The sequence below is a fragment of the Dreissena polymorpha genome, chromosome 4 (assembly GCF_020536995.1).
Source record: "Dreissena polymorpha isolate Duluth1 chromosome 4, UMN_Dpol_1.0, whole genome shotgun sequence".
In the NCBI taxonomy this organism is placed as follows: domain Eukaryota; kingdom Metazoa; phylum Mollusca; class Bivalvia; order Myida; family Dreissenidae; genus Dreissena; species Dreissena polymorpha.
In genome coordinates this window covers 132,104,309-132,130,062 of record NC_068358.1, presented here as the reverse complement: position 1 = coordinate 132,130,062, position 25,754 = coordinate 132,104,309, and the positions used below count along the sequence as shown (strand labels likewise).

General features: G+C 36.2%; 2 protein-coding genes across 2 annotated transcripts in view; one reads left to right on the top strand and one right to left on the bottom strand.

Moving 5' to 3' along the window:
- Positions 1 to 23,136, bottom strand: part of LOC127878793 (coiled-coil domain-containing protein 18-like) — a 109,219-nt gene extending 86,083 nt beyond the window's left edge. The window contains exons 1-2 of the mRNA XM_052425322.1: positions 22,971 to 23,136; positions 15,191 to 15,299 (exon numbers count right to left, since the gene is read on the bottom strand). Coding sequence (XP_052281282.1) covers positions 15,191 to 15,298 — 108 coding nt within the window. The 5' untranslated portion in view covers position 15,299; positions 22,971 to 23,136. The remainder of the gene's footprint in view (positions 1 to 15,190; positions 15,300 to 22,970) is intronic.
- On the top strand, positions 21,210 to 21,971 carry LOC127878792 (putative deoxyribonuclease TATDN2). The gene has a single exon (XM_052425321.1). It carries the CDS (start codon positions 21,210 to 21,212, stop codon positions 21,969 to 21,971), a length of 762 nt encoding a protein of 253 aa, XP_052281281.1.
- Positions 23,137 to 25,754: the final 2,618 nt, after the last annotated feature.

The following is a 25,754-nucleotide window of genomic DNA, read 5'->3' as shown; positions in this document are numbered from 1 at the left end:
ACACTCAAACTTAATAGATTATGGTCAAAAGTATATTTGCCGTTGGCAGTGTTTATTGAAAATATTTATTTCTTTTTTTTCAAGCTAAAATTCAAGGATAAACATTGCAAAAATGTGCCTGAAATGCAACACCAAATTACTCCTTTTGCAAAGAAATTTCCAAAATGTTCTAGGGGAGGACCCCATAATCCTGCCAGCAATAGAGTTGAACACCCTCGCACACCTATGCAACTACGGATCCATTCTCCCTCACAATAAGGCAACTTGATTTTTAAGCATTGACACTTAAACTTAGTAAATAAATTATGGTCGAAAGTATATTTGCTGTTGACAATGTTTTATAAAATATTTCCTTTTATCGGTCTTTTTCTAGCAAGAAATTGATGAACAAGAAACCGTCGGAGACGGGTGATGCTCCCCAAAGGTTTTTTTTGTCACAATATTGCACTATATATTCAGATAAAAGGAAACGTCTTGAGGGGCATAACTTTGGACAAAATAATACGATGGATGGTTTAGCAACTTAAAAATTTTAAAGGGCCATAACTCTCTAAATAAATCATCTAACCAGAACCCACTAATAACATGCGCATCTCCTCAAGGTAGTTAAGCTTCCCATAAAGCTTCATTGTATTCCAGTCAGTAGTTGCGGAGAAATAGCCGGACAAGAATTGCACTTTATGTACAGTTCTGACTAGAACCCGCTGATAATATGCACATGTTCTCTTGGTAGTGAAGCTTCCCATAAAGTTTCATTGAATTCATTAGTTGCTGAGAAATAGCCCGGACAAGAATTGCTCTATATGTACAGTTAATGGAAAATTTCAAAGGGCCATAACTCTGTGAAAAATCATCGGACCAGAACCGGCTGATAATATGCACATCTCCTCTTGGTAGTAGAGCTTCCCATAAAGTTTAATTGAATTCCGGTCATTAATTACTGAGAAATAGCCAGGACAAAAATTGTGCACGGACGGACGGACACACGCACGGACAGAAGAAGCAGCGACTATATGCTCCCACCAAAAATTTAGGGGGAGCATAAAAAAATTGCCAAAAAGTGGCTGAAAGATAACACCAAAACGCACCATCTGCAATGAATTTTCCCAAATTTTCTTGGGGGAGACCCCCCAAACCACCCCAGCAGGAGGGGGAGAACCCCTCCCGCACCTACCCCCCACTTGCAGCTTCCTGCTCGATCGTCCGTATAGCTGAAATAGCCTCAGGAACACCTCCGCTGTTAAGCGAACAGAATTGAAAAAACAATTTGTTTATTGGAACATGTTTGAAAACGTTGGTCTATTTTTAAATACTGCTCACTTGCTGTATTCAAGTTTGCAGACACCAATTGTTCAATATAAAGAAGTGAAACTCCAGCTGCTGGAGCAGTATTGCATTCTCATTATAAACAATTAGTTGGTCCTTTATTTAAGGAAAGTGACCAATTGCCAAATCAATCAAGAATTGACCTGGTTATAATTTTTTGACCCCAACTGACTCAGATTCAGTCATGGCGTTGATAATGTCAAGATAAACATCCCGGACCAAGTTTCATCAAGATTGAGTCATGAATATGACCTCTTGATAGGAAACATATTATTCTTTGACTTGGTGAAGTAGTTTTTGTACGCAATTGACCCAGATTCGAACTTGGCCTAGAAAAATTGTAAAGATAGAAATTCTGACCAAGTTTAATCAATATTGATTTATAAATGTGGCCTCAATAGTGATATGGTTGGTTTTCCTAGTATTCAACCTGGTGACCTTTTTTGGACACAATAACAGGCAATTAAGATTGGAGGAAAAAATATGGCCTCTAGAAGTTTACCACACATGCCAGAGTACTCAATATGCACAATGGCATATGTTGGATATAGAGTCACTCCAATTAGACTAGTAGGAAAGGAGGTCCACGGTGCATAATTATGCTGATGATGTTCTTCATTGTCTTGGGTAAAAGAAAAGTTTTGTTCCCAAGAAAAATTGTATGCCCACTGGGTCTAAATCCAAGATAGCCGCCAAGATGGCCCACCAATTACCGTATACGTGCGCTTATAAGACGCATTTTTGAGACTTAAATTAATAAGTTACAGTTGGGGTCGCGTCTTATAAGCGAGATACTGGTGAAAATAAACAAAAAATTTCAAAATATCGAGTTTACTGGGCTTATGCTAGCCAAGTTGGACACTTTTCAGTTGTTTTGAATCATCGCGGCAGCCATTTGCATTTTCTCTAAAGTCTGTATTGGCCCATACCGTGTATCAGAACGCTATGTTCAGTTACCGATTTATTTGTAATAAAATGTATTGTTACTGATTTAGTTGTCTATTATTTTTAATTTGAATTTTGTTATTTTTGGGGCGTAAGACGTTATATTGTCCGTGATTATTCTTGAAAAGTTTTTATCACCTGATTGTCTGCGCGCGACGTCGTTAAATGCCATATAAATTGGCCATTATAGTATACGTGTGTAAGCGGCAACACGATGCCAACATGCTTAAAACAACAGCAAAATCAATTCTCAGTTTGAAACTGTCAATTGTTTAATAAACACGCTGCCGATTACAAATGCTATTTGACAAGTTTGTATCACCTGATCGTCTTTGTTCCACGTCGTTAATTTCAATTAAGACATAATTGGCAATTAGGGTATCCTCTGAAATAAGTTACCAGTTTGCAACTGTCAATTGTTAAATAAACACGTTTATTCAGACGACCCACTAATGCCGATGACACATTATTTATTAGGGGCCAACAACGACAGGAGCAAAGAGCGACCGCATGCAATTATCCGCATATGGCTTTCTTCTTGACACGTGATTTCTATCTGCCCTTCGGAGTCTATCACTCTATCACGCGATTGGCTAATTTTATGAAAGTAGGCGTTACCTATTGTTGATAGACAATGGGCGTAAAATTTGCATAATCTAGGTAATAAAACTAAACGCTTTCAAAATATCTGCCTATTAGATTTCAATACCTGTCAAACAATACAATTAAGATGACTGACACGATCAATTTTGCTTGTGCATTGATATTACGAACGTAATATGTTTGCAATTGTTTGCAATTGTTAGGGCAAATGATTAATACGCAATTGTTAGAAATTTTGTCAATTTGATAATTATTTTTATTGCATGAATAATACTTGAAAATAAATTAAAACCCACTAATATATCATAAAATAAACAAATATTATTTAATTTGTTGTTTGATTGTTTTATTTTTCAGACTTGCATGAATTACTAATTGTATGCAGCGCGAGTTTGAAAATTCTCAATGTTTTACTAATTGATGATTTTCTTTAACATTCTGCCATTTTTCGGCCATTTTCCGGCCGATGAATATGGCGAAATTTGACCGCGTCTTACACGCGGGTCAGTCTCAAATCCACCCATTATAAAGTCCGAAGTCGGGGTGCGTCTTATAAGCGAGGGCGTCTTATAAGCGCACGTATACGGTACATGTACATAGAAAATACCTTTTTTTTTGCAAATAACACAAACAACATATATTTTCCATGATTTTGGTAAGCTTTTTAATTTAAGCAATGCAGAACATATTATTCTTATTAAACCAAATAGTTTTTTGGTGCAATAATAAACAATTTATGAAAACAAGAGCTGTCAGAGGACAGTGCGCTTGACTATTCAAGTGCTTGACAGTATAACATAAGCCATCATGGGGAAATTGTTCAAATTATTCAATAAGGTCAATGTAATAGTTCAGGTATATTTTCCACAATGTATTGAACATTTGTAAAGACATAAAACAAACTAATAAGATTTTATTTCAAGTTTGATAGCAATAGCTTGGGTGGGAAGTTTGGATGGTCCTTCAAAAATAAAGTAAATAAATATTTGTTTGTTTTTTCTTAACCATGTTTCAAAGAAAAAAATATTCTTTTAGGGTTGGGTAGGGGGGGGGGGTTGAGAGGGGGGTATAATGTGGGGTGTGGTCATTTATTAGACGATCTTTCAAAAATAAAAAAAGGAAACAGAAAATTGGGGGGGAGCAGGGATTCAGGGATTCTGGGTTGGGGTGTGGGGTATTGTATGGGTGGAATCCATTGTGGTATTCAAGTTGTTTTGTCATAGTATTAATAAAATCTGATCGTAAATATAAAAGTTATGGCAATTTAACTAAAATTTATTCTTTTGACTTTGAGAGTCAAGGTCATGCAAAGGTCAAGGTCAAATTGAACTTGCCAATTACAGTACCCTCATGATAGTAAGAAAATATTTGCAGTTTGAAAGCAATAGCTTTGATACTTTAGAAGTCAAGTGGATCTAAACACAAAATTTAACAAAATATTCAGTTACTAAGACAAAAAAGGGCCATAATTCTTACAAAATGCTTGATACAGTTGTCTGCTCTTGTTTATAAATTGGGGTCATGTTGGTAAAGAAGTTTGCAAAATATGAAAGCAATATGTCAAGGGACATTGAAAATATTTGAGGTGTTACGCAAACTTAAACATAGATTTATCAATAATATGCATATTCTAAGTGAAAAAAGGGCCATAATTCTTACAAAATGCTTTAAACAGTTGTCGACTCTTGTTAATAATTCTTACAAAATGCTTTAAACAGTTGTCGACTCTTGTTAATACGTTGGGGTCATGTTGGTAAAGAAGTATGCAGAATATTAAAGCAATATGTCAAGGGACATAGGAAATATTTGGGGTGGTACGCAAACTTTAACATTTGCACGCTCACGCTAATGCTCTCGCCGACGCCGGGGTGAGTAGGATAGTTCCACTATATATATTTCATATATAATAGTCGAGCTAAAAATGACTATATCAATGAAATATATGTACAAAAGACACCAGTTTTTGTGATTATGACACGTTTCAATTTGTACCTGAAAAACAGTTTAGATACAATAAACAAGGTTACACTATAAAGCCATTTAAGGAAAACTACCCATCCCGTGGCAGCAATGTTTTTCAACAGACCTAACCATAAAGATTCTCGGCCTAGATATCATAAAAACAAATGTTGTGACTAAGTTTCATAAAGATTTGACTACAAATATGACTTCTAGAGTGTTAACAAGGTTTTACTGTAGCAATAAAAGGAAAACTGCCCCGCTCCCTGGCGGTCAATGTCTTTCAACAAACCGGAACCGTTTTCAAACTGAGCTGAGCTATCTTGCAGCCATGTTTATCTACAGACCGCAACCATTTTCAAACTGAGCTGAGCTATCATAAGAACAAATGTTCTTACTAAGTTTCATGTATATTGGAATATAAATTTGACTTCTAGAGTGTTAACAAGGTTTCACTAAAGCCATATAAAGAAAACTCAGCGTTCTAGATAAGCTGCGTATCAGCGTAATATAAGCATTAGAAATAGCAAGATACGCTCAATTTATAATTTCCGTGCGTACATTTAAGCAAGTCAATCTGGACTTCCGCAAATGATGTAAGTTCTATGCATACAAGGTAAACAAAACATATAAACAGCTGATTGTCTTTCGCCCAAATATGAGACTGGTTATCGTAAAAAATAGAGCTAATTTGTGCGATGGATTGTAGAAATAGTTAGCCAGTCAGTATGTATACTGGGTGTCGGCTCTTTCGGGCCCAAACTCTTTCGGACCCGTTTTTTTCATGCTCATTCGGCCCCAATTTCAGGCTCATTCTGCCCAAGCACCAGGCTTTTTCAACCCATTTTTTATTTGAATAAATAGTTGAAAATATGTTGGTCGAAACAATTTAAAACTATGGAATATTGTTTATTACAGTAATATATTGTCTTTATTGAGGATTAATCCATTTGAAATAAGATTCTCTTGTCTTTTGCTTCAGGTATATCGTCGTCGAATTGAGAAGAATAGATACAAGAGTATGGAACGGCTTTGAAAATAAAACAAACGATAAAATAATTCCTATAACATATATTTGGATAATTTGAAAGTTATAACAATAAGGAATGCATACGTCTTAACAACACAACAGGGTTTTTTCTGCCTATTTTGGGAAAAGGAGTCTGACCAAATTGGGAATTTTTATCGACAAAATTGTGAATTTATAATGCTTAAATAATTCAGTGGTTTAACAAATAAATTTGTTTTTATTTGTTTTTTGTCTTCTTTATATAAACAGATGCAATATTGGGCATGTTCAACGTTTATTCAAGTACTGCAGTTTTGTTTTTCAGTTACAGTTATACACTGATATTAGAACTGAACAGTCAAAACCTTATAGCAGATATTTTTGACCAAAACAAACACTGGTTAGTTACAAAGTTATCAGACACTTCATTCTTAAAAAAAAAAATAATAAAAATTTTTTATTTTTTTTTTTTTGGAAATTGGATATTTTTTTTTTATAATTTCGGTTTGGGATCGGGTCCGTTTGCTTTTGGAGTGCCTCCGTTTTCCGGAGGCGCAGACAGTGCTGAAAAACCCCTGCACAATACATTAATTTACTATACTGTTATTACATAATACATAATTTATATACTGCACACAAGTTGTTTATTTTATTAATATCTCAATTACATCATCATAATAATCATCATATTAATATTAATCATCATCATTCATCATCAGTGTCACAATCATCAGCATAATAATAATAATCATCATCATAATTATCATCATCATCATACTCATCATAAGAAACATTAGTATTTAAATCATCATCATTATAATAATCATCTTATTAATATTAATCATCATCATTCATCATCATGAGTCACAATCATCAGCATAATGATAACAATCATCATTATCATCATCATCATGAGAAACATCAGCATTTAAATCATCATCATTATAATCAACATAATTACACCATAATCTGCAGCATCATAATAATCCCAAGCATCAAAATAAGCATCATTATTACAGCATATTCATCATCATAATAATAATATTCATCTTAATTATCATCAACGTAACATCATAATCATCAGCATTATCATCAGCATCATCATCAAGAGGCGACGATTTAGAAGGCATACGTCTCCCCGATCTTGGCGAGGAAATCCTCGGTTGTCAGTTCCCGCTGGTCGTATTCTTCCCAGAGCTGGTCAAGCTGCTCGTCAAGATTAACATAGGCGTTGCGTCAGTTCCGCCCGGTTCCCTCTCGTACCAGCTGGGCCTGCACTGGCAGGTACTTGGCCTCGCGCCGCAGGAGAGGTACCAAGACATAGAAGGAGCACTTGTGGTCGGCTGCCTTCAAACTCAACCGACGGTGCCACCCTTAAAAACAAAACACTAATAAGACAATGCTATGTAATTTGTAATTCGCTTTAGTAACACAATGAAAATAAAATTACTCACAAAAGGTACTTACAAAAAATATTTAGTGAACATACAATATACAGACAAACTGAATGCATCACAAACCTTCTGTGTTGTTGTTAGTCCTGACAGTCTGTCGGTACAGGGACCACTCTTCCGGTGCCCAGACTGTACTCTCAAGCCAGGTTGACTTAACGTAGTCGAACACGGCTTCCGTCTCCATGGACATCGCTCGTTCAGCCAATCTGAATTAATAAAAGCATGTGTTACTACAATTATTTGAAAATGAAAAGTTTATTTAAAGTCCAATTATTATATATACTAGAACGTGTATATATGTTGGAAACATTAAAACCACGAACAGATTTTGTTGGGAATTGCTTGTGCCATGGTCCCACATTGGGCACCAAATGTTGCAGGATGGGTAGATGGTACAGCCGGAACGATATCCCCCCTCTTTGCCTTAAAATATTCTGTCGCGGATATGCCTACAACGTGTTTGCAAATTTTGTAATAAATTACATTACAACATAACCTAATTGATTTATGAATTGACACTTATGAACGAATCCATTATTGTTTTATAGACACTTATCAATTTATTTTCATAAACAATCAAAATATCAATTTTTATTCTAATTGACAGCATACACTTGTTAACACATCGTTAAATCGTTAAACAGATGTTGTTTTCTTTAATTACTCCGACCCTGTCATTCATTATTGAATGAAGCCATTGTCTAGCACACTCGCACCTATCCCAGGTTTTATGATCTTTATCAGGTTGTTAAATACATGCGTGGTGTGTATTCGGATAACAGGCAACAAGTAACAAAAAGGTAGATTTAAGTTGATAAATCCGTAAACTTTGAACTGACAATAAAATAAATTTAAAAATTGGCAAATTATAACCACGACAATATTAAAAATAAATTTAAAAATTGGCAAATTAGACCCATGTTCAAGCTTACTTGGGAAAATAATTTATTTGTTGAAAATCAGAGCTAGTCAGTTGCCATTGACACTAATCTGTATTGTCATCATCATCTTAATGTTTTATATAATCAAAATTATGAAAAATGTAAATATTGGATGAGACTATAATAAGGCCACGGCTTTTATATTTCTTGGTTTACAAAACCGCCGACCCTAATTTTTGGAAAAAGGGAAAAAAAATAAAATCGGAAAATCGTCTTTTTTTTAAATATTTTATTCCCGACCGCACTGCAAAACGAGCGAAACGAGAAAAAAAAACGATCCGGTTTGAGTACGGTTGCGAATAAAATCAAGTAAGTACAATCAACGATTGGTTCACATATATTGCAGAGATCGGGATATTTTTCAATGTGACACATTATGTACCAGTCCTTTTATGGGCACTTCTCAAAATTTATTTCGGGTAAAAATTACAGACAATAAGAAAATCAGCGTCAGTAAAATGTCGACCCCATCAAAATTTATTTCCGAGTCTGTGACGCAACTATATTGTTTAACATGTTAATTATATTAAACAAACCCGATATTATAGTAGATAAAAAAGTATTTGATAATTAGTATAAATAATCCAATAAAACACTGCCATTATTTACGATATATGTGTTTAGGAATTTTGTAAACACGTCCGCCATAGTTTATAGGAACTGTACAGAAAGTTTGGAAATCGGAACAAATCGGTATATCTCGGAAAATCATTGATAAATGTATTTGTCGTTTCAATGCTTAGGGACGAGTAATTTCGGCAAATCGGAACTCAAACTTGCGTAAAACACTAGCTCAATTAACCATTAAACTCCGCCTCCGTTTTCGGCAAAAGATTCGAAGGCGGAGCTATGCACGTGCTTTTATTAAATTGGAGGATTGCAATTGAGAAACAAACACACGATTGGTTCGGCATGTTGATTGCTAGACAAAGGAAGCCAATTTTTTCGGCGCGAAATTTGTCGCTTTATTGCTTCCGACAGAAAGCGGCTTTCCTTTGATGACGTCAAACTGTCAATTCACACAGACTGCACATTTTCGGAAGACTTTAACTGACTCCTTGTTTACAATTCCGGTAAAAAAAACACTTGCTAACATTAAACTTTGGATTAAATTATCAAAATAAAGCAAAAGCGAAGTTGACAAATATGATTAAATTAATTCGCATCAGTTCAAATAAGACGTTTTGCGTTGTAAATCAACGAGTTTTCATGACAACAATAACTTTGACAAACATTACCGCGACGACGCATGGATCGATCTACCTCGATTTTTTTTCATGTACGATCTCATAAGTCGAGTAAGAGCAAACACATACCGGGTAATTTGTGTATGAGTAGTTTATCTTATATAAGATTTATGCAACGGGCATTGCATTGCATAATGAAGCGCATCGAATTATGGAAATGAAGCGCAGTTTTTCGTTTTAATGGGAGAAGAACGCATGTCATGTAATGGAGTGTTTAAAATTGCCTGATGTTACAAAAGGTGCTTTTAGGACTCATTTCATTTGAAGATATAGATGTGTTTCATTGCATAATTTGATTTTTTGTCTCTGTGTTAATGTTATAAAAGATATGTTGTCTTTGTTCTGATGTTATTAGTATTAACTTTTTTTTCCGATGTTTTTTTTTTTTTTTTTTCGACCGCCCGATGGACCATTTTCAAAATAATTTTTGTAAACCAATAAAAAAAAAAGTCGTGGCCTAATAAACTCATAATTCATTAATTACTACGACCCCACCTATGCCCGGTTTTATGACCTTTATCAGGTTGTAAAATACATGTGTGTAACCAGATTAACAAATTGTAATAAGGCAATTAGATTTATTCACGTTTGCATTAAATGTCTCAGTTCTCATTTACAAGCATTTTTACAATATTTCGCGAGAGAATTTAGAATTTTATTGTTAGTATTTGTGACCAAAAGTATAAATGTATGAATACTAGGGCGGCTATAATAGATTTTGTCGATATTCATATACAACTTTCTAATATTGGAATATTGGTATTTGTATAAACGAAAATTTTGTAGATTAAATATTGTATAAACGAACCATATGTAGATTATATATGAGAAATATACTCTAAAATAAAAAACTTGCGAGCGGAGGGCCGAGTGGAAAATCTTAATAATTACTTGGACATAAATATAAAATCGCTTATATTGGACAATTAATTGACTTTTGAAAATCTTAGACATTATATTTAATAAATAGAGTTTGAATAGACACTTACCTGTATTGCAGGTGCGATGCTGCAGCGAGCAAACGGCCTTCTTACAAAACACACACGCGTCCTCCTCCATCACAAATTCACAATCACTAACACTAACACTTACACTGTTTGTTATAATTTATTTACGATTAACACAAGTAACATCAAATATCATACCAAATTTCACAGCACAATTATAGAACTAGTAACCTAAGTATAACATAGACAGCAAAATGATTTATGATACCAATGAACACAATAATAGCACTTTTATACGTTTTTGCAATAATTCCATTAATAACTGCTAAATAACCGACAAAAAAACAACAATGGAACATATCAAACAAATACTCATCATCATTTACACTTTTAATCAAACGCAATATTTAACAAACAAACCGACAATCGATGCAATTAAAAGACGGCACAATTGAACAATTAAAACAATTACATACATTGGTAACAGTTTGTAAAGGGATAATCGTTTACAATTTTCCATTTAATCATCAATAATCAAAAGCAATACAAAGGAACAAACAGACAGCACAATATATAATTTTAAACAACTTTATTCAATCATACACCCGCTGTAAATAGGTGTAATAAAATATAGGGCCGAATAATAAAATATAGGGCCGAATGAGCCTGGTCGATTTGGGGCTGAATAAACTTGGGTTGAAAGAGCCTGAAATTTCGGTCTGGGCCGAAAGGGCTTGGGTTCGAAGGAGCCTGCTACCTGTATACTCTGTATCATCTAGACGGATGGTAAATTTAGTATGGATTTTTTAACAGACAGTCAAGCGCTTATGTGTTTATTTACATGAAGAGGTCAGCATAGCTTCTTTGAAGCCAAAACAAACAAGAGGGCCTGAAAGGCCCAAGGTATCCCCCGCAGCATATGCTTTGTTTGAGGATGGGTGCAAATTGGACGGATGAACATAATGATAGATAGACCGACGGAGGACAATAACACAAAACTAAGACAAAGGAAGGTTCTTAAGCCTTCACAATTTATTTCATACCAAGTTTCAAAGAAATCCGCCAAAGCGCTTCCAAGATATGGCTCCGGACACAAATGCCTATAGTAAAAAGCATTTTTTCAAGATACAAAGGGCCATAAGTCTGTTTTTAACAGATGGTGTACAATGCCATTTGGCGTGCATCATCCTCTTATGCATATATATACTCATACCAAGTTTAAATGAAATCCCCCAAAGCACTTCCAAGATATGGCTCCGGACACAAAAGTGCCTATAGTAAAAAGCATTTTTTCAAGATACAAAGGGCCATAAGTCTGTTTTTAACAGATGGTGTACAATGCCATTTGGTGTGCATCATCCTCTTATGCATATATATACTCATACCAAGTTTCAATGAAATCCGCCAAAGAACTTCCAAGATATGGCTCCGGACACTAAAAAGCATTTTTTCAAGATACAAAGAGCCATAAGTCTGTTTTTAACAGATAGTGACTACAATGCCATTTGGCGTGCATCATCCTCTTGTGCATATATATACTCATACCAAGTTTAAATGAAATCCACCAAAGAACTTCCAAGATATGGCTCCGGACACAAAAGTGCCGGACGGACGGGCGGACGGACGGACAGCCGGACGGACGGACAACACCAAAACAATATCCCTCCGCCTCTGGCGGGGGATAATTACTTCTCAAAGTAAAATTGATTCGTTTTATACGGCAAAAGTTGTATCGAGTAAAAACATTGTACTGCCAATACTGAATGATTTCCTCTGTTTTCTAATCAAAAAGGACACACTTAAACGCAAATAAAACAACTGTTAAAAGTTGGCAAAAAAAATTTCCGTGGTGGACGTCTGACGTCACGATAAGGACGAAGTTCGTCTTAAATGTAAAATCTGCCAACAATACAAGGCTTATAAACCATGGACAGTTAAAAAAAACAAAAAACACTTTAAGAAACCTACTACTATGAAGGAATACACATAGTTAATGGTTTATTGTGTTTAATATGATTTAAGTAGTGTGTCTGTACCACGGCTATATTCTTGTTTTACTTTTAGCAAATTACCCTTCAAGCAAGGCAAAATTTGATCATTTACCCCCATGCTTTGAAAAGTGGGGGTATTTACCCCCATGGGTCAAAAATTATCTATAACGCTGAAACTGCCGCATCCCCTGGCGGCCATGTTTTTCAACAGACCGAACCCATTTTGGAACTCAGCAGAGATATTATTGGGACAAATAATCTGACCACATTTCATGAAGATTGGACTTTAAATGTGACTTCTAGAATGTTAACAAGGTTTCACTTTAGCCAGATAAGGAAAACTGCCCCGCCCACTGGCAGACATGTTTTTCAACGGTCCAGAACCATTTTCGAACTCAGCTGAGATATCATTGGGACAAATATTCTGACCAAGGTTCATGAAGATTGGACTTAAAATGTTACTTCTAGAGTTTTAACAAAGTTTCACTATAGCCATACAAGGAAAACTGCCGCGCCCCCTGGCAGACGTTTTCAACGGATCGTAACCATTTTCCAACTCAGCTGAGATATCATTGGGACAAATATTCTGACCAAGTTTCATGAAGATTGGACTATAAATGTGACTTTTAGAGTGTTTACAAGGTTTTCCTATAGCCATTTAAGGAAAACTGATCAGCCCCCTGGCGGCCTTGTTTTTTAAAGGACCAAAACCATTTTCGAACTCAGCCCAGCTATCATGAGAACAAATGTTCTGACCAATTTAAATGAAAATTGGACCATAAATGTGACTTCTGGAGTGTTAACAAGGTTTTACTAAAGCCATATAAGGAAAACTGCCCCGCCCCCTGGCAGCCATGTTTTTCAACCAAGCAAAACCATTTTCAAACTCAGCTGAGAAAACATTAAGACAAATGTCATGACCAAGTTTCATGAAGATTGGACAATACATGTGACTTATACAGTGTTAACAAGTGTTTTCTTTAATTTGACCTAGTGACCTAGTTTTTGACCTCACATGATCCAGTTTCGAACTCGACCAAGATATCATTGGGACAAATCTTTGGACCCAGTTTCATGAAGATCAGACAAAAAATGTGGCCTCTAGAGTGTTAACAAGGCAAAATGTTGACGACGCATGATGCACCGCACGATGCAGGACGGACAAAAGGTGATCCCAAAAGCACGTTGTGCTCAGGTGAGCTAAAAATACAACAACATAACATTCTAAGCAGTATAAATGACACTGTTTATGTTTCAAAACAAATATGTTTTATTGGACACTTTAACTGATATCTTACAACAGCGTGTGTTATTTGCCAAATGTGAAAGATTTTAATGCGTTACCTCAGTGTATAATTATATAATCTTTTTTTCCTATTTTACATTATCTTTTCTGTTAGAGTACAGAACATTCTAATTACATACAATGTTTATTCAGTCTCTTTGTTGTTTATGAATGTAGTTTGTATGATAATTACATCCAAATTGCTTTTCAGGTACAATTTGCAATATATCTTTTGCAAAAATAACTTATTGTGTGTACTAATTTTTGTGTTTTAAATGATGTTTGTGTCATTTGTTTAAAAAAATACTTGTTTATAAATTGCTTAAATTAAAAAGCTTAACAAAACTGTGGAAATTATATTCTGTTCATGCCATTTGTTAAAACACAGTATTTTCTTGATTTATGAGAGGCCACCAAGGTGATATAGACCCAATTGGAACAAAAAAACTGTGGGAACAAAAATAATATTTTACCCCAGACAAAGTTAGATTATCATCAGCATATTATTCAAATAAAACCTTCCATCATGCAGCGTGAGCCTGTTTTTCGTCTAGAGCTCAATTTGATGTGAGATTTGTTATGCCCTTTGTTGATTTTTTTTTTTTATCTTTACTTATACTATTATAATTATGAGAAATGTATAATGTTTAAAAACAATGTGCTTGCACATGAAAGTATCAAACAGATCCAAAAACATAAACATAACAAGTTAAAAGACTAGTATATCTCAAAATATATCAATATGCACATTAGGCATTGAATAATAACAATCTATAAGTTGTTGCCACACAACAGACATAGAGTGATCACACAAAACACAAACTTTTTTGTTAATGGAGAAAGAGTTTCTTTGCATAGTTATTCCTCACAATTTGCTTTATTAATACATGCCACATTACAATTAATTTTATACCAATTGTCATGCTTTGCACAATGAAATTTTAAGAAAGGGAAATTACTCCATTCCTAATCAAAGAAAAATGTATTGCTTTAACAAAAACACCAACACTGACAGATGGGTGAGTAGCATACCATGGACTATTCAATGAATAGTTAAGATAAAAATTGAAAGGAAGGCTCTTTATCTAACTCATAACATTTCTGTAATCTTGAACAATATTCATCCGTTTTAATATACAAAATGCCACTTACTAATTGTTTTATTTCACTGTTGTCAATGGAGTTGTTATAACAATATTCATCCGTTTTAATATACAAAATGCCACATACAAATTGTTTTATTTCACTGTTGTCAATGGAGAGTCGTTATTGCTAATTTACAGTAAACTTACCGATAACATATTAACAGCCGACAGCATTTACAAGCAGTATACAATATGAATTCAATATCTGTTAGTCTCACACTTCACAAATATCCCAAAGTTTTACAGTATTAATTGCTTTGGTGGAATTATTTCTATGTTGAATGGATTTTTTTTTCTAAATCAGAGTACCCTGGTTTTATTGATTTTTTAACTCTTACCTTTTGAGGAGAAGGTTGAAAAATTTCTTTCAAAAAGTCATACATAGACTTAAACTGTTTCATCATGTCATCCTCTTTGGGTGCAGTAGAACCAGAGGCCATTGTCATACTGTTAATGAAAAAGACAATATATAGCAAAACAAAACAAACACAGCTTTGACAGTATTGCAAGCGATGATGCCCCTTCTGGTGAATTCTTATATAAGACAAATTAATAATTATCCGTTCCCTTCATAATACTTTTACCTGATTTGCTCCAAAAATTGATCAAAGCTAATGCTAAATTGAGAAAGCAATGTGAAAATTATAATTTTTTTTTAATGAAGTGGGTTTTTTTGTTCAAATTCGTTGCCAATATTCAGCCGCAGTCCCAATGGGAAAAAGTTTATATTTTTCAAAAATGGAACCTAAAAATTCCCAATTGAAGGTTCAATTATATATTTTTTGAAATATCAGAATTTAGTTCACCTCCAATTAAAATTCAGCTCTATTATTTGAACCTTAGTAAATCTAATATTGAAAAAGACTTTTATTCTCAATTTTGAAGCATTTGTTAGCAAAACAAGAACAATACTAATGTCCCTATTTTAGTCAAAATGACGCAATTTTTCCCAATCCTATAGGACCCAGCCCCATTCTTAAATGGTGGAAAAACACTGAATTACCAGACATACATATTGAAATATGTAGCAAGTTGATACTATGAAGAAATATTATCCCTTTGGCGTGGATAGTTTTGAATACAGGAGCATGCTTTATAAAACATTATGTACAGGACAACTATATATCAATATTTCACACACTTCTAATCTTAATTACTAGTTCTTCTTGTATTTTTTTTCGGTTTATATTTTTTTCTTCTAAATTTTACAAGAAATCTGATGTTTAATTCAAAGTCCGCTATTTCTGATTATCAAGGTCTTTTTTTTGCGAACAAAAATCAAGTGTTGATTGTAACAATGACATTGAAGCTAAGCAACATGCTTGTTGAATTGCACAATTTGACTCAAAATATAGGGATTTAGCAAGCCTAAAAAATAACAATGGTCCTTAAAAAGGAAGGGCAACCTGTTTCTTGAAAATTTCTTGTTGGTAAACTTTGTACATGGTAAGTGGCTACACTGTTCAGTTTCCACTGAAGAACTAATATTCAAGCATTCATACAGCATGAGGGATGTTCCTTATTTAAATTATTTAAATGTGAATTAACAAGAAATTCTTATGTAACTCAATAAAAAATTCAATAAGCCAATACAATCACATATGCTGGTTCTGCATAAATGCAAATAATTGACAAGTGAAAAAGGTATAAAAAGGAATTTAAAAGGGTGGGACTTGATTTTATAAGGACAAGACATAATTATGGACGGGGGTCACATTTTTTGAAAGGGTGAGGCATAAAAGAGTAAGGGTGGGCCCACTGTCATTTGGCTAAGCAAAGTCACTAATAATTATATGATGATAATTTGTGCCAATTTATTTTTAAATCTCATATAATATTGAATGGTTAAGCTATGAGCGGAAGTAAAACACACATACACTAGGACATGGGTATGACTATAAACCCTTTCATCATCATAGAGAATAATTGGCGACGAGGATGAGAGTATGCTGATGTATTCGTAGAGAGCGAATATGACCTTGGAAACTTCACTTGTATTGAACATACTATTGACACGGGCGATGCGAAACCTATAAAGCAACGCATGCGCGGCACTCCAACATGTTTTGTTAATGAGGAAGAAGCTCATCTTAAGAAAATGTTGGATGCTGGAGTCATACAGGAATCAGTGTCTGAATGGGCATCGGCTCCAGTGCTTATCCGTAAACGCGACGGATCTGTACGTTGGTGCATCGATTACCGTGCTTTGAACAATGTTACTATCAAGGACACATTTCCACTCCCTCTAGTAGAGGATTGTTTGGACACATTGTCTGGTAACATATGGTTTTCAAAGTTAGACACCAACTCGGCTTACTGGCAAGTTAAAGTCAGTGAGCCTGATAGAAAGAAAACTGCGTTTGTCACCAAGTATGGCCTGTTTGAACATAACAGGATGGGTTTCGGACTCACGAACGCGCCTGCAACATATTCTCGCGTTGTGAACCTGGTACTTAGAGGTCTTACTTGGAAAACAGTCCTCGTGTTTCTTGATGACATCCTAGTTATGGGAAAGTCCTTTGAAGATCACCTCAACAATCTTGCAGAAGCTCTAATGAGGTTTCCGTTACATGGCTTAAAACTTAAACGTAAAAAATGCATATTTTCCAACAAGAAATTGAGTTCTTGGGTAGGATGGTGGATGGTAGTAAGCTGTGTATGTCACAAAGTGATATTCAAACTGTAGCTGAATGCTCTAAGGACGTTGAAAGGTTTTTGGGTTTTGCCAACTATCATAGAATGTTTATACAGGACTGCGCAAAACTTGCACAGCCTCTGTATAACCTAACAGGCAAGAATTTGTTTAGGTGGTCAGAGAAGGAACAAGAGGCATTTCAAATACTCCGTCAGGCCTTGGTACAGCCACCTGTCCTGACGTTGCCAAACAGTGTTGATCTATTCATTCTCGACACTGATTCCTCAGACTCTGGTATCGGTGGTGTGCTTAGTCAGGTTCAGGCAGGGCAAGAGCGTGTCATTGCATATGGCAGCTTTGCTTTAGCACCTGAGCAGAAAAAGTACTGCACCACTAGAAAAGAACTACTGAGCATTGTACGTTTCACACGACAGTTTAAGTACTATCTGTTGGGACGAGTGTTCACAGTTCGTACAGACTATTCAAGTCTGACTTGGTTGTTGAAATTTAAGGACCCTCAAGGGCAATTGGCTAGATGGCTGGAGGAGCTGGCACTATACCACATGGTGGTACAGCATAGGTCAGGGTCTAAGCATGAAAATGCAGATGCCCTATCTCGAATTGCTCCTCCGCTGTCTCCTTGTCCATCATATGTGACAGGTATTAAGCCCAGAGATTTGCCTTGTGGGGGTTGCCAATATTGCACCAAGGCAGACCAGCAATGGGGAAGTTTTACCGAGGAAGTGGACAATGCTATAGGGCTGTCCACAGGCGGTAGTCTTTCCTTTGCTTAAGTACATTTCATTCAGGAAACTAGTCCTGTGGATCCCCATGATAAATCCTCTGCTGGGACAGGACCGAAGCAGGGTCCTCAGCATGATGGGCGCGTGTGGGACCCGGGAGGACAAGTATCTGAATGTATGGTCTGGTCAGATCAGCTTAACAATGGCCTGCACGCAGAGGTTTTGCAAAAGTCCTGCAATTGTGATTCCTGTTTTGAAATAGCCATATCACATGACCCATTGAACGTTTGCACTATACAAGCTCAGTTAAAGGCAACTCCTGAGGTTCCAGCAAGTTGGGGTTTTATCAATCAAGAATTGTGCTCTGCTCAGGGGAGAGATACAAATTTACAATTCATTCTTTCTTGGCTGCTGGAGAATAAGGCACCAGATGAAGGTGTGTTATTTTGTCTAGCCCTGAGGCCAAGTATTTCTGGATAAACAAAGAAATGTTCAGCCTGCTGGACAATGTTTTGTTTAGAAAGAAAGATGACTCTCCTGAATTGGAATTAGTTGTGCCCCAAGAACTTAAAGAGCAAGCAATTAGGTGGCATCATGATATACCGTCTTCGGGACACCAAGGGGTAGCACGCACAAAGGCAAAATTAAAGGAAAAATTCTTTTGGTTTCATTTGGCTAGATATGTCAATTCATATGTTTTGTCATGTGATGTGTGCAGTCGAAACAAGAAAAACAAAGCTTATGGGGTAGTACCCATGACTGAATATCAGGCAGGTGCTCCCATGGAACGGGTACACATTGATTTTTTAGGTCCCTTACCTAAAACTGATAATGGCAATGAGCATTGTTTGGTAATGGTTGACCAATTTACTAAATGGGTTGAATGTGTACCACTTCCATCACAAAAAGCTGATGTTACAGCTAAGGCTGCTATTGACTCATTTTTCTCGAGGTTTTGCTATCCATTTCAATTATTTTCTGATCAGGGTCGAAACTTTGAAAGTAAGCTGTTTGAAGCACTTTGCAAAGCATTGCAAATTCACAAATCCCGAACAACACCCTATAGACCATCAGCAAATGGTCAGGTTGAAAGATTCAACAGGACTCTGATGGATGCAATAAGATGTTTTCTTGGCAAGTCTCAAAACAGGTGGGACATATATGTGCAGCAAATAGCTGGTGCCATCAGGGCTTCAGTAAATCGCAGTACGGGTTATACACCTAACCGGTTGATGCTTGGCCGTGAGGTGAATACATCTGCACAACTTATGTTCCCAAATGTACAACAAAAGTCTGAATGTACTGATGACTATGTTAGAGACTTGACTGAAAACATTGAAAAAGCTCATTCTGTAGCAAGAGATACACTAAAAAACACCCTTAAACGTATGAAAAGAAATTACGACATTAAAGTATTGCTGCGGCCATATGCAGTAGGTGACATTGTCTATTTGTTGGATACAGCCATCAAAAAAGGCAAGTGTCGCAAGCTGTGTTCACCTTGGAAAGGGCCCGCTTTAATTTCTAAGAAATTGTCTGCCTATTTGTATCAAGTGCAGCTAAGGAACGCATTCTTTGTTGTGAACCATGACAGGATAATGCCTTGTCATGATCGCAATATCCCTGACTGGATTGTTAGGCTTAAATCTCATATTCCAGATGCAGTCATTGATGCACCTCCTTGTGAGGAAACCGACTTGTACTGTGTCTGTCGAAAACCTTGGGATGGTCAATTTATGATACAATGTGATTTTTGCGATGAATGGTTCCATGGCTCATGTGTTAATGTAACATCCACTGAAGCACTTGATATCAACAAATACAAATGCCCAACTTGCCGTAACAATTAATGCCTTTATTAACTAGTTTCAGTATATGCTGAAAAAGTTATGTTTCAACTAACATGTTATTAACAAAACTGATAAATGTAAATAAAGGGTGTCACCGAAATAATGTTGTATGTTACAGAATGGATCTTGAAAATTTAATTGAGATGACGGAGGCAGAGGCTGAGGCCCTCCTCCATTCTGTTAGTGAGGCCCCGGAAGTTGAGCAGGGATCCAAAGACCCTGAAACTTGCCCCGGTCCAGTAGCGCTGTCTAATATGGGGCAGCCTACCTCACAACGCCCAAGACATCGTACGCGTTTTAGGAAACGACAGCGGTCATTAGTTAAAGTAGGCATGCCTGCATCCTTTTATCGTGGTGACTGTCTGCCGCACTCGGCTGCGCAGCCATCATGCACAATCACTCATCCAAGTAGCGCTGTAGTAGGAATTCTTATTCCATTGATGAGTGAGGAAGACAATATTGGGAGTGAGCGATCTGAGCTTCCCCCAATTTCGGCTAAGCTCATGAAATTAGCCGATCCATGCACGGCAGTGGCTCGCATGGATGTCCATGTGAGTCAGGTCCGAGAAAACTTGGACAAACAGGAAATGCCCACTAACCAGGGGTGTTGTGTGCCCGGCTGTACTCTTGAGGGACAAGATCTTCCTCGGGTACATGCTTTCAGGCATCACATCCCAGGAATATTTGATGATCGTTTGCCATGTAATGATGCATCAGTGGTTAAAGGACGAGTAATGGCACTGACCCAGGTGGCGACATGGTTGCTCCGCCGTCCTTGCATATTGTCTGAGCTGGTTGACCTTGTTAATCGACAAAGAGTGCTTGCACCTTTGTCTGGCGTTCGAGTGTCCCCAGATTGTAGGCAAGCGATGGTGGAAGTATGTAACTATTTGGGGGTTTAGGTCCCTCAACAATTTGTCCTGTCACCTGCCAACTCCCCTGCCGTGTTAATTCACTGGCGCGTCCTTAGTTTACTAGCTGCAATCCTTCAGCCAGAAGACAGGGATTATTGGAGATCGGTTTTCCCTTGTCCTTCTGACATACAGCTTCAGTCAGTTAAGAGTCTACCGGTGGCCTTCGATTCGCATTTTCATATTGACGGTTGAGAAATGGGGCTCTGGTCCCTTGTATGCCGGTTGATGAGTTGATGGAGCTGGGTCAGGTGGAGGATCACCAGCGAGTAAGATTGGTTGGTGGCATTGGGATCTTTTGTGATCCCAACACCTTCCCATCCCCCCAAGACATGTCAGGTCTACCATCCAATGTTGGAGTGGTAATCGGACTGCACCCAAAACACTCTACTATGAGCAATGACCGCATTAACAATGCTCTAGATCGCGTCCGCAATATGCTCAAGTGTGAAAGGGTAGTTGGTCTTGGTGAAATTGGTCTGGATCACTCAGTACCTGATAAACAGTGGCCACACCAGAATGATTTAGTGCGTGCAATGTTGCACTTGATCAATGATCGCCATGTGGTGGTCGTTAACTGTCGTGGGGCATCTAGTGACAGTGGAGTTGAGGCCTATCTTCTGCTTCTGCACCTTCTGAGTCCCATTTCAAGGACACAGAGATTTCATGTCCATTGTTTCACGGGCGACACATATGTCTTAACAAAGTGGCTTGCAACCTTCCCGAACACTTTCTTCAGTTTTAATAGAAATGTTCAGGGATTCAGTCTGGACCAACCTGAGGCTTTACGCTCTCTTGATGAAAACAAGCTCCTTCTTGAGACAGATGCTCCCTACTTCCGTGCAACTGGCCAGTGGTTTTCAGCACCAAATCAGCTTTTTCAAATTGCTGAGGGTGTTGCCAAGTGCCGAAACGTACCAGTAGAGCATGTCCTTGAGGTGAGCTGCAATAATGCCCTCAGATTGTACAGAATGCAGTAGTCATCTGACTCATCTCTGTGCTGTAGATTTATTGTTATTAGATACTTGAGTGATTCATAAATATAATTTGTCATCTTCAAGCAAAGATGATAAATTCATGCATTTAAATTGTGTTACCTTCTCAGAAGTAGAGGTTATCTTTAATAATGCATAGGCTTTAATTTGATATCTTTAAGTAAAGATGATAAATTCATGTATTTAATGTTATATGTGTACTTCCTCAGAAAATACTGAGTAGAGGTCACCTTTAATGTTCCTTTTAGGATCCTGATTACTTTACTTGTTAAATACCTGTAAATTCAGTAAATATAGGAATTACCTGTCTGCACCTGGATGTATAACTTATATCGAAATTAGTCCTTGTTTGTTCTCTTTCATTATTAAGTTCTTTTTAAAGAAAGTAGGGGGGAGTGTAGTGTTTTGACCGAAATGACTATGACCGTTCTGTCTTGACCTACTTTGGGACCGATGAACAGGTAAGTTGTTTCTTTTACTCACTTCATGATTACTTCAGAGGGCACACATTATGTGAACTAATCTCTTAAAAAACAGTTTGCCACCAGTGACTACCTTTTTATGGACACATCCTGCTGTGTCCAAATTGTTGTTTAAATTGCTAAAAAGTTTAAGTTATTGCTAAAAATATTTTGAAATTTAACACATACTTAAAAGTGTAAACTGTTATTAGATAACAAAAAGCAACTCCTTTTAAACATGAATCAACGTGATTCTATGGAATTATTCACCCTTCAAGGCACCCCATTTTTGTAATGCCTTAAATTTTAATAAAATCTGTCATTCGAGCATCATGAACCAGTCAAAAGCATTACGATATGAAGAAACAAAATGAAAGAATACGTGAAAACTTTAAAAAAAAGATTTATCTATGGAAATGCATTAATAATTTAGAAAATTATAATATTGAAATCGAAAGTAAATCCCATTCTACACGTCCTTTTAACTTCCTTATCCGTTTTATTCACAATAAAATATCCTTACCAATGTTTATTGTGTCCACTACAAAATTAAAATGTTTGTTTGACTTCGTCGCCACCCTTCGACTTATGTTTTCTTTTAAAACTCGCTGTTAAGGCCTATTTTCGTTATCGAAATTGGAAGTTGTAAATGACTGCGCTCAGTCGTGAAAGAGTTACGTCCCATTATCTGCAGAGATAGAGGGTCGTTAAAAACGTACTGTGTAGTGCACTATATTATATTTGAACTTTAATAGTACTTATATATAAAGAATAACACGTTACATGCGTTACTTCCCGATCTATTTGTAATATATCAGGCGAGGCTTAAAATCATATAACGGCGAGGCTTGCCGAACTTTGAACTTTGAAATCCACACACAGATACACTTGGAGCATAACAAATTTAAACAATCACTGAAAAAGTGAAATTCTCAGAAATTCTCAGAAATTCTCAAAATCGTACATTGTAAAATAATAATGTAAACAGTTAAACGCATTAACTTACACGTCTTAATGACCGACCGGCTTGCAACATTGCGCTTACGAATATTAATACGAGCCATATTATTTTTCTAATTAATGTTATATGACTATGTGTTCCTGGTGTAAAAACCCACCGAGAATGATGGAACTTAATTTCAATTGGAACTATATAGAGTTGTATAACAATTGGTGAGTTTTCGAACGCAGCATTTTTCAACCTTCTCAATCATGGGTAAATATTTTGATTTGCAATTGTACATGTGATCATTTAACTACAGTATGTGCAAGCAAACGATAAAATCATTCATCTGTGACGATCGGATGCTTCAGCAAGTGGGGAAGGTAGCTTGCAACATGCCGAGTGCGCTGTTGCGGAAATTTTATACGAGACATATTAATTTTTAATTAATGTTATGGTTTCCTGGTGTATCAACCCACCTTAAAGGAAGACATTGAAATAAAATTAGGTCCGCATCGTGTTTCACCATTTTCCCGTGCAAAAAGATGAAGCCACATGTACAACACGTGCAAAAGCGCCCGAATGTCACGGATGAATGAATCTTGCACAGAATATAGTCAAATAATCACATGTGAAATTTTAAATCAAAATCTTAACTGATTACTGAGATCACGGAGCGTATATTCTAGAGTCCATGCTGAAATATTCAAGTTTGAAAAGTGTTGCGTTAGAAAAGTCTGCAAGTGTACACTTTAAATATTAAAATACTAAGCGGATCTGTTTGAATAATTATGTAAATATTTGCAAACAAATTTATGTTAAAAGATTAAACAAGCTTGTCTTCCATGAGATTGTTGTAGCTTAGCTGTAAAAAGTGCCATCTGTTTTAAAACATGAAAACAACGTCTTTTGAAATTAAATCGTAATATTTTTGTCGATCGAAGCTAAACATATTAAATTAATTGGCAATTAAATTTTGAGCGACAAGTTATCAAACATTTTCTTTGATCAGTAGGATACTATTAAAAAGAAAGCGAAAATTCGGACGAAGCACTATACTAGTAAAATTCTTAAAGACCAGATATTGAATTATACCATTCGTTCAGGGTCGGACAAACAATCTTGCAAAGTGAGACAACTAGTTTGTAAAGTTTGATCAGTTCATGACAAATAGTTAAATTTTTATTTAAAAGAAAACTTTTATGAAAAAAAACAACAAAGTACATGTATTCACATTTCGGACGACTTAGGGGACATTGACAATGAATATGTGTCGAAACTGAAACAGATTATAGAACATACAAAGCGAGAAAAAAAGTTAAAAATATCGTAATGGTGCTTTTTTATCGGTCAGCGCTACACCGGCACAATACAAGAATACATTGCAACACCATTCGTGACGAGTGGAACAATGGAATAAGAAAAATACGCAGTTATTCTCCTTGATAAACGTTTTGACATGGATCATAAATGAATGGACAGTCTTAAAATTGTTTGCAAGGAAAAAATAATGTCCTGACTGAACGCAGACATCATATGCGGGACAAAAACAAACCTCAAAATACCCGAACTAATTAAGCAAGAACTACGCAACTTACTTATTTAACAGGAAATCATTCAGTCAAAGTGCACCGTGTGTTTCGGTGGGGAGGCCACGCTAATAAAATACTTATTTGAATAACTATTATATAACATGCTTGGACACGTCTTTTGATGAAAGTATCAGCCTAAAACTGGCACATAACGTATATTATCTTGAAAACATTGTTTGCTACTTACCCACAGAAGGCTCAGAGCGCGGCTTGTTGACTTATTCTTGACCGCAGAGAAACTTCATCTGGTGTTTTGCGGTGACACACATAGTAGCATCTCGGTCTTGAACCGAAACTGTTATAAACGTAGATATCATACTGTTTAGAAAGGCAATAGGTCGCATAAAAAATATACACGGTAAATCGTTTCCCGATTTTTTACAAAATATAAAATTATGTGTATTAAATTGACGATGAACGCCAGACAATGACAACTTGACTTCCATTTATCCGAAAGGTAAAGCGGCAGTAGATAAAATATTAAACCAAAATTTAACCGTTACTTTTTTAAGAACATACTGTAAAGGATCTTTGTGAGAACTTTGGTATTAAACTGAATTTTTGATACCCGACCATTCGGTACTTTATTTCACATACGCGCGAACAACCAAACAAACCGTGCGACGTCTAAAGTCCGAGTGATATTTATGGAACGAGCACATACACTTATAATCTAATAAGCGGCAAAAGTTCATGTTTAACTCAATTCCTGCTGATTTCATGGACAGGAATATTACCATTCCTTAATTTATCACATATACCATTGCATTGG

What these genes read in the sequence shown, in the direction of transcription:
- LOC127878792 (XM_052425321.1), top strand. Translation starts at nt 21,210, where the DNA reads ATGCCGGTTGATGAGTTGATGGAGCTGGGTCAGGTGGAGGATCACCAG.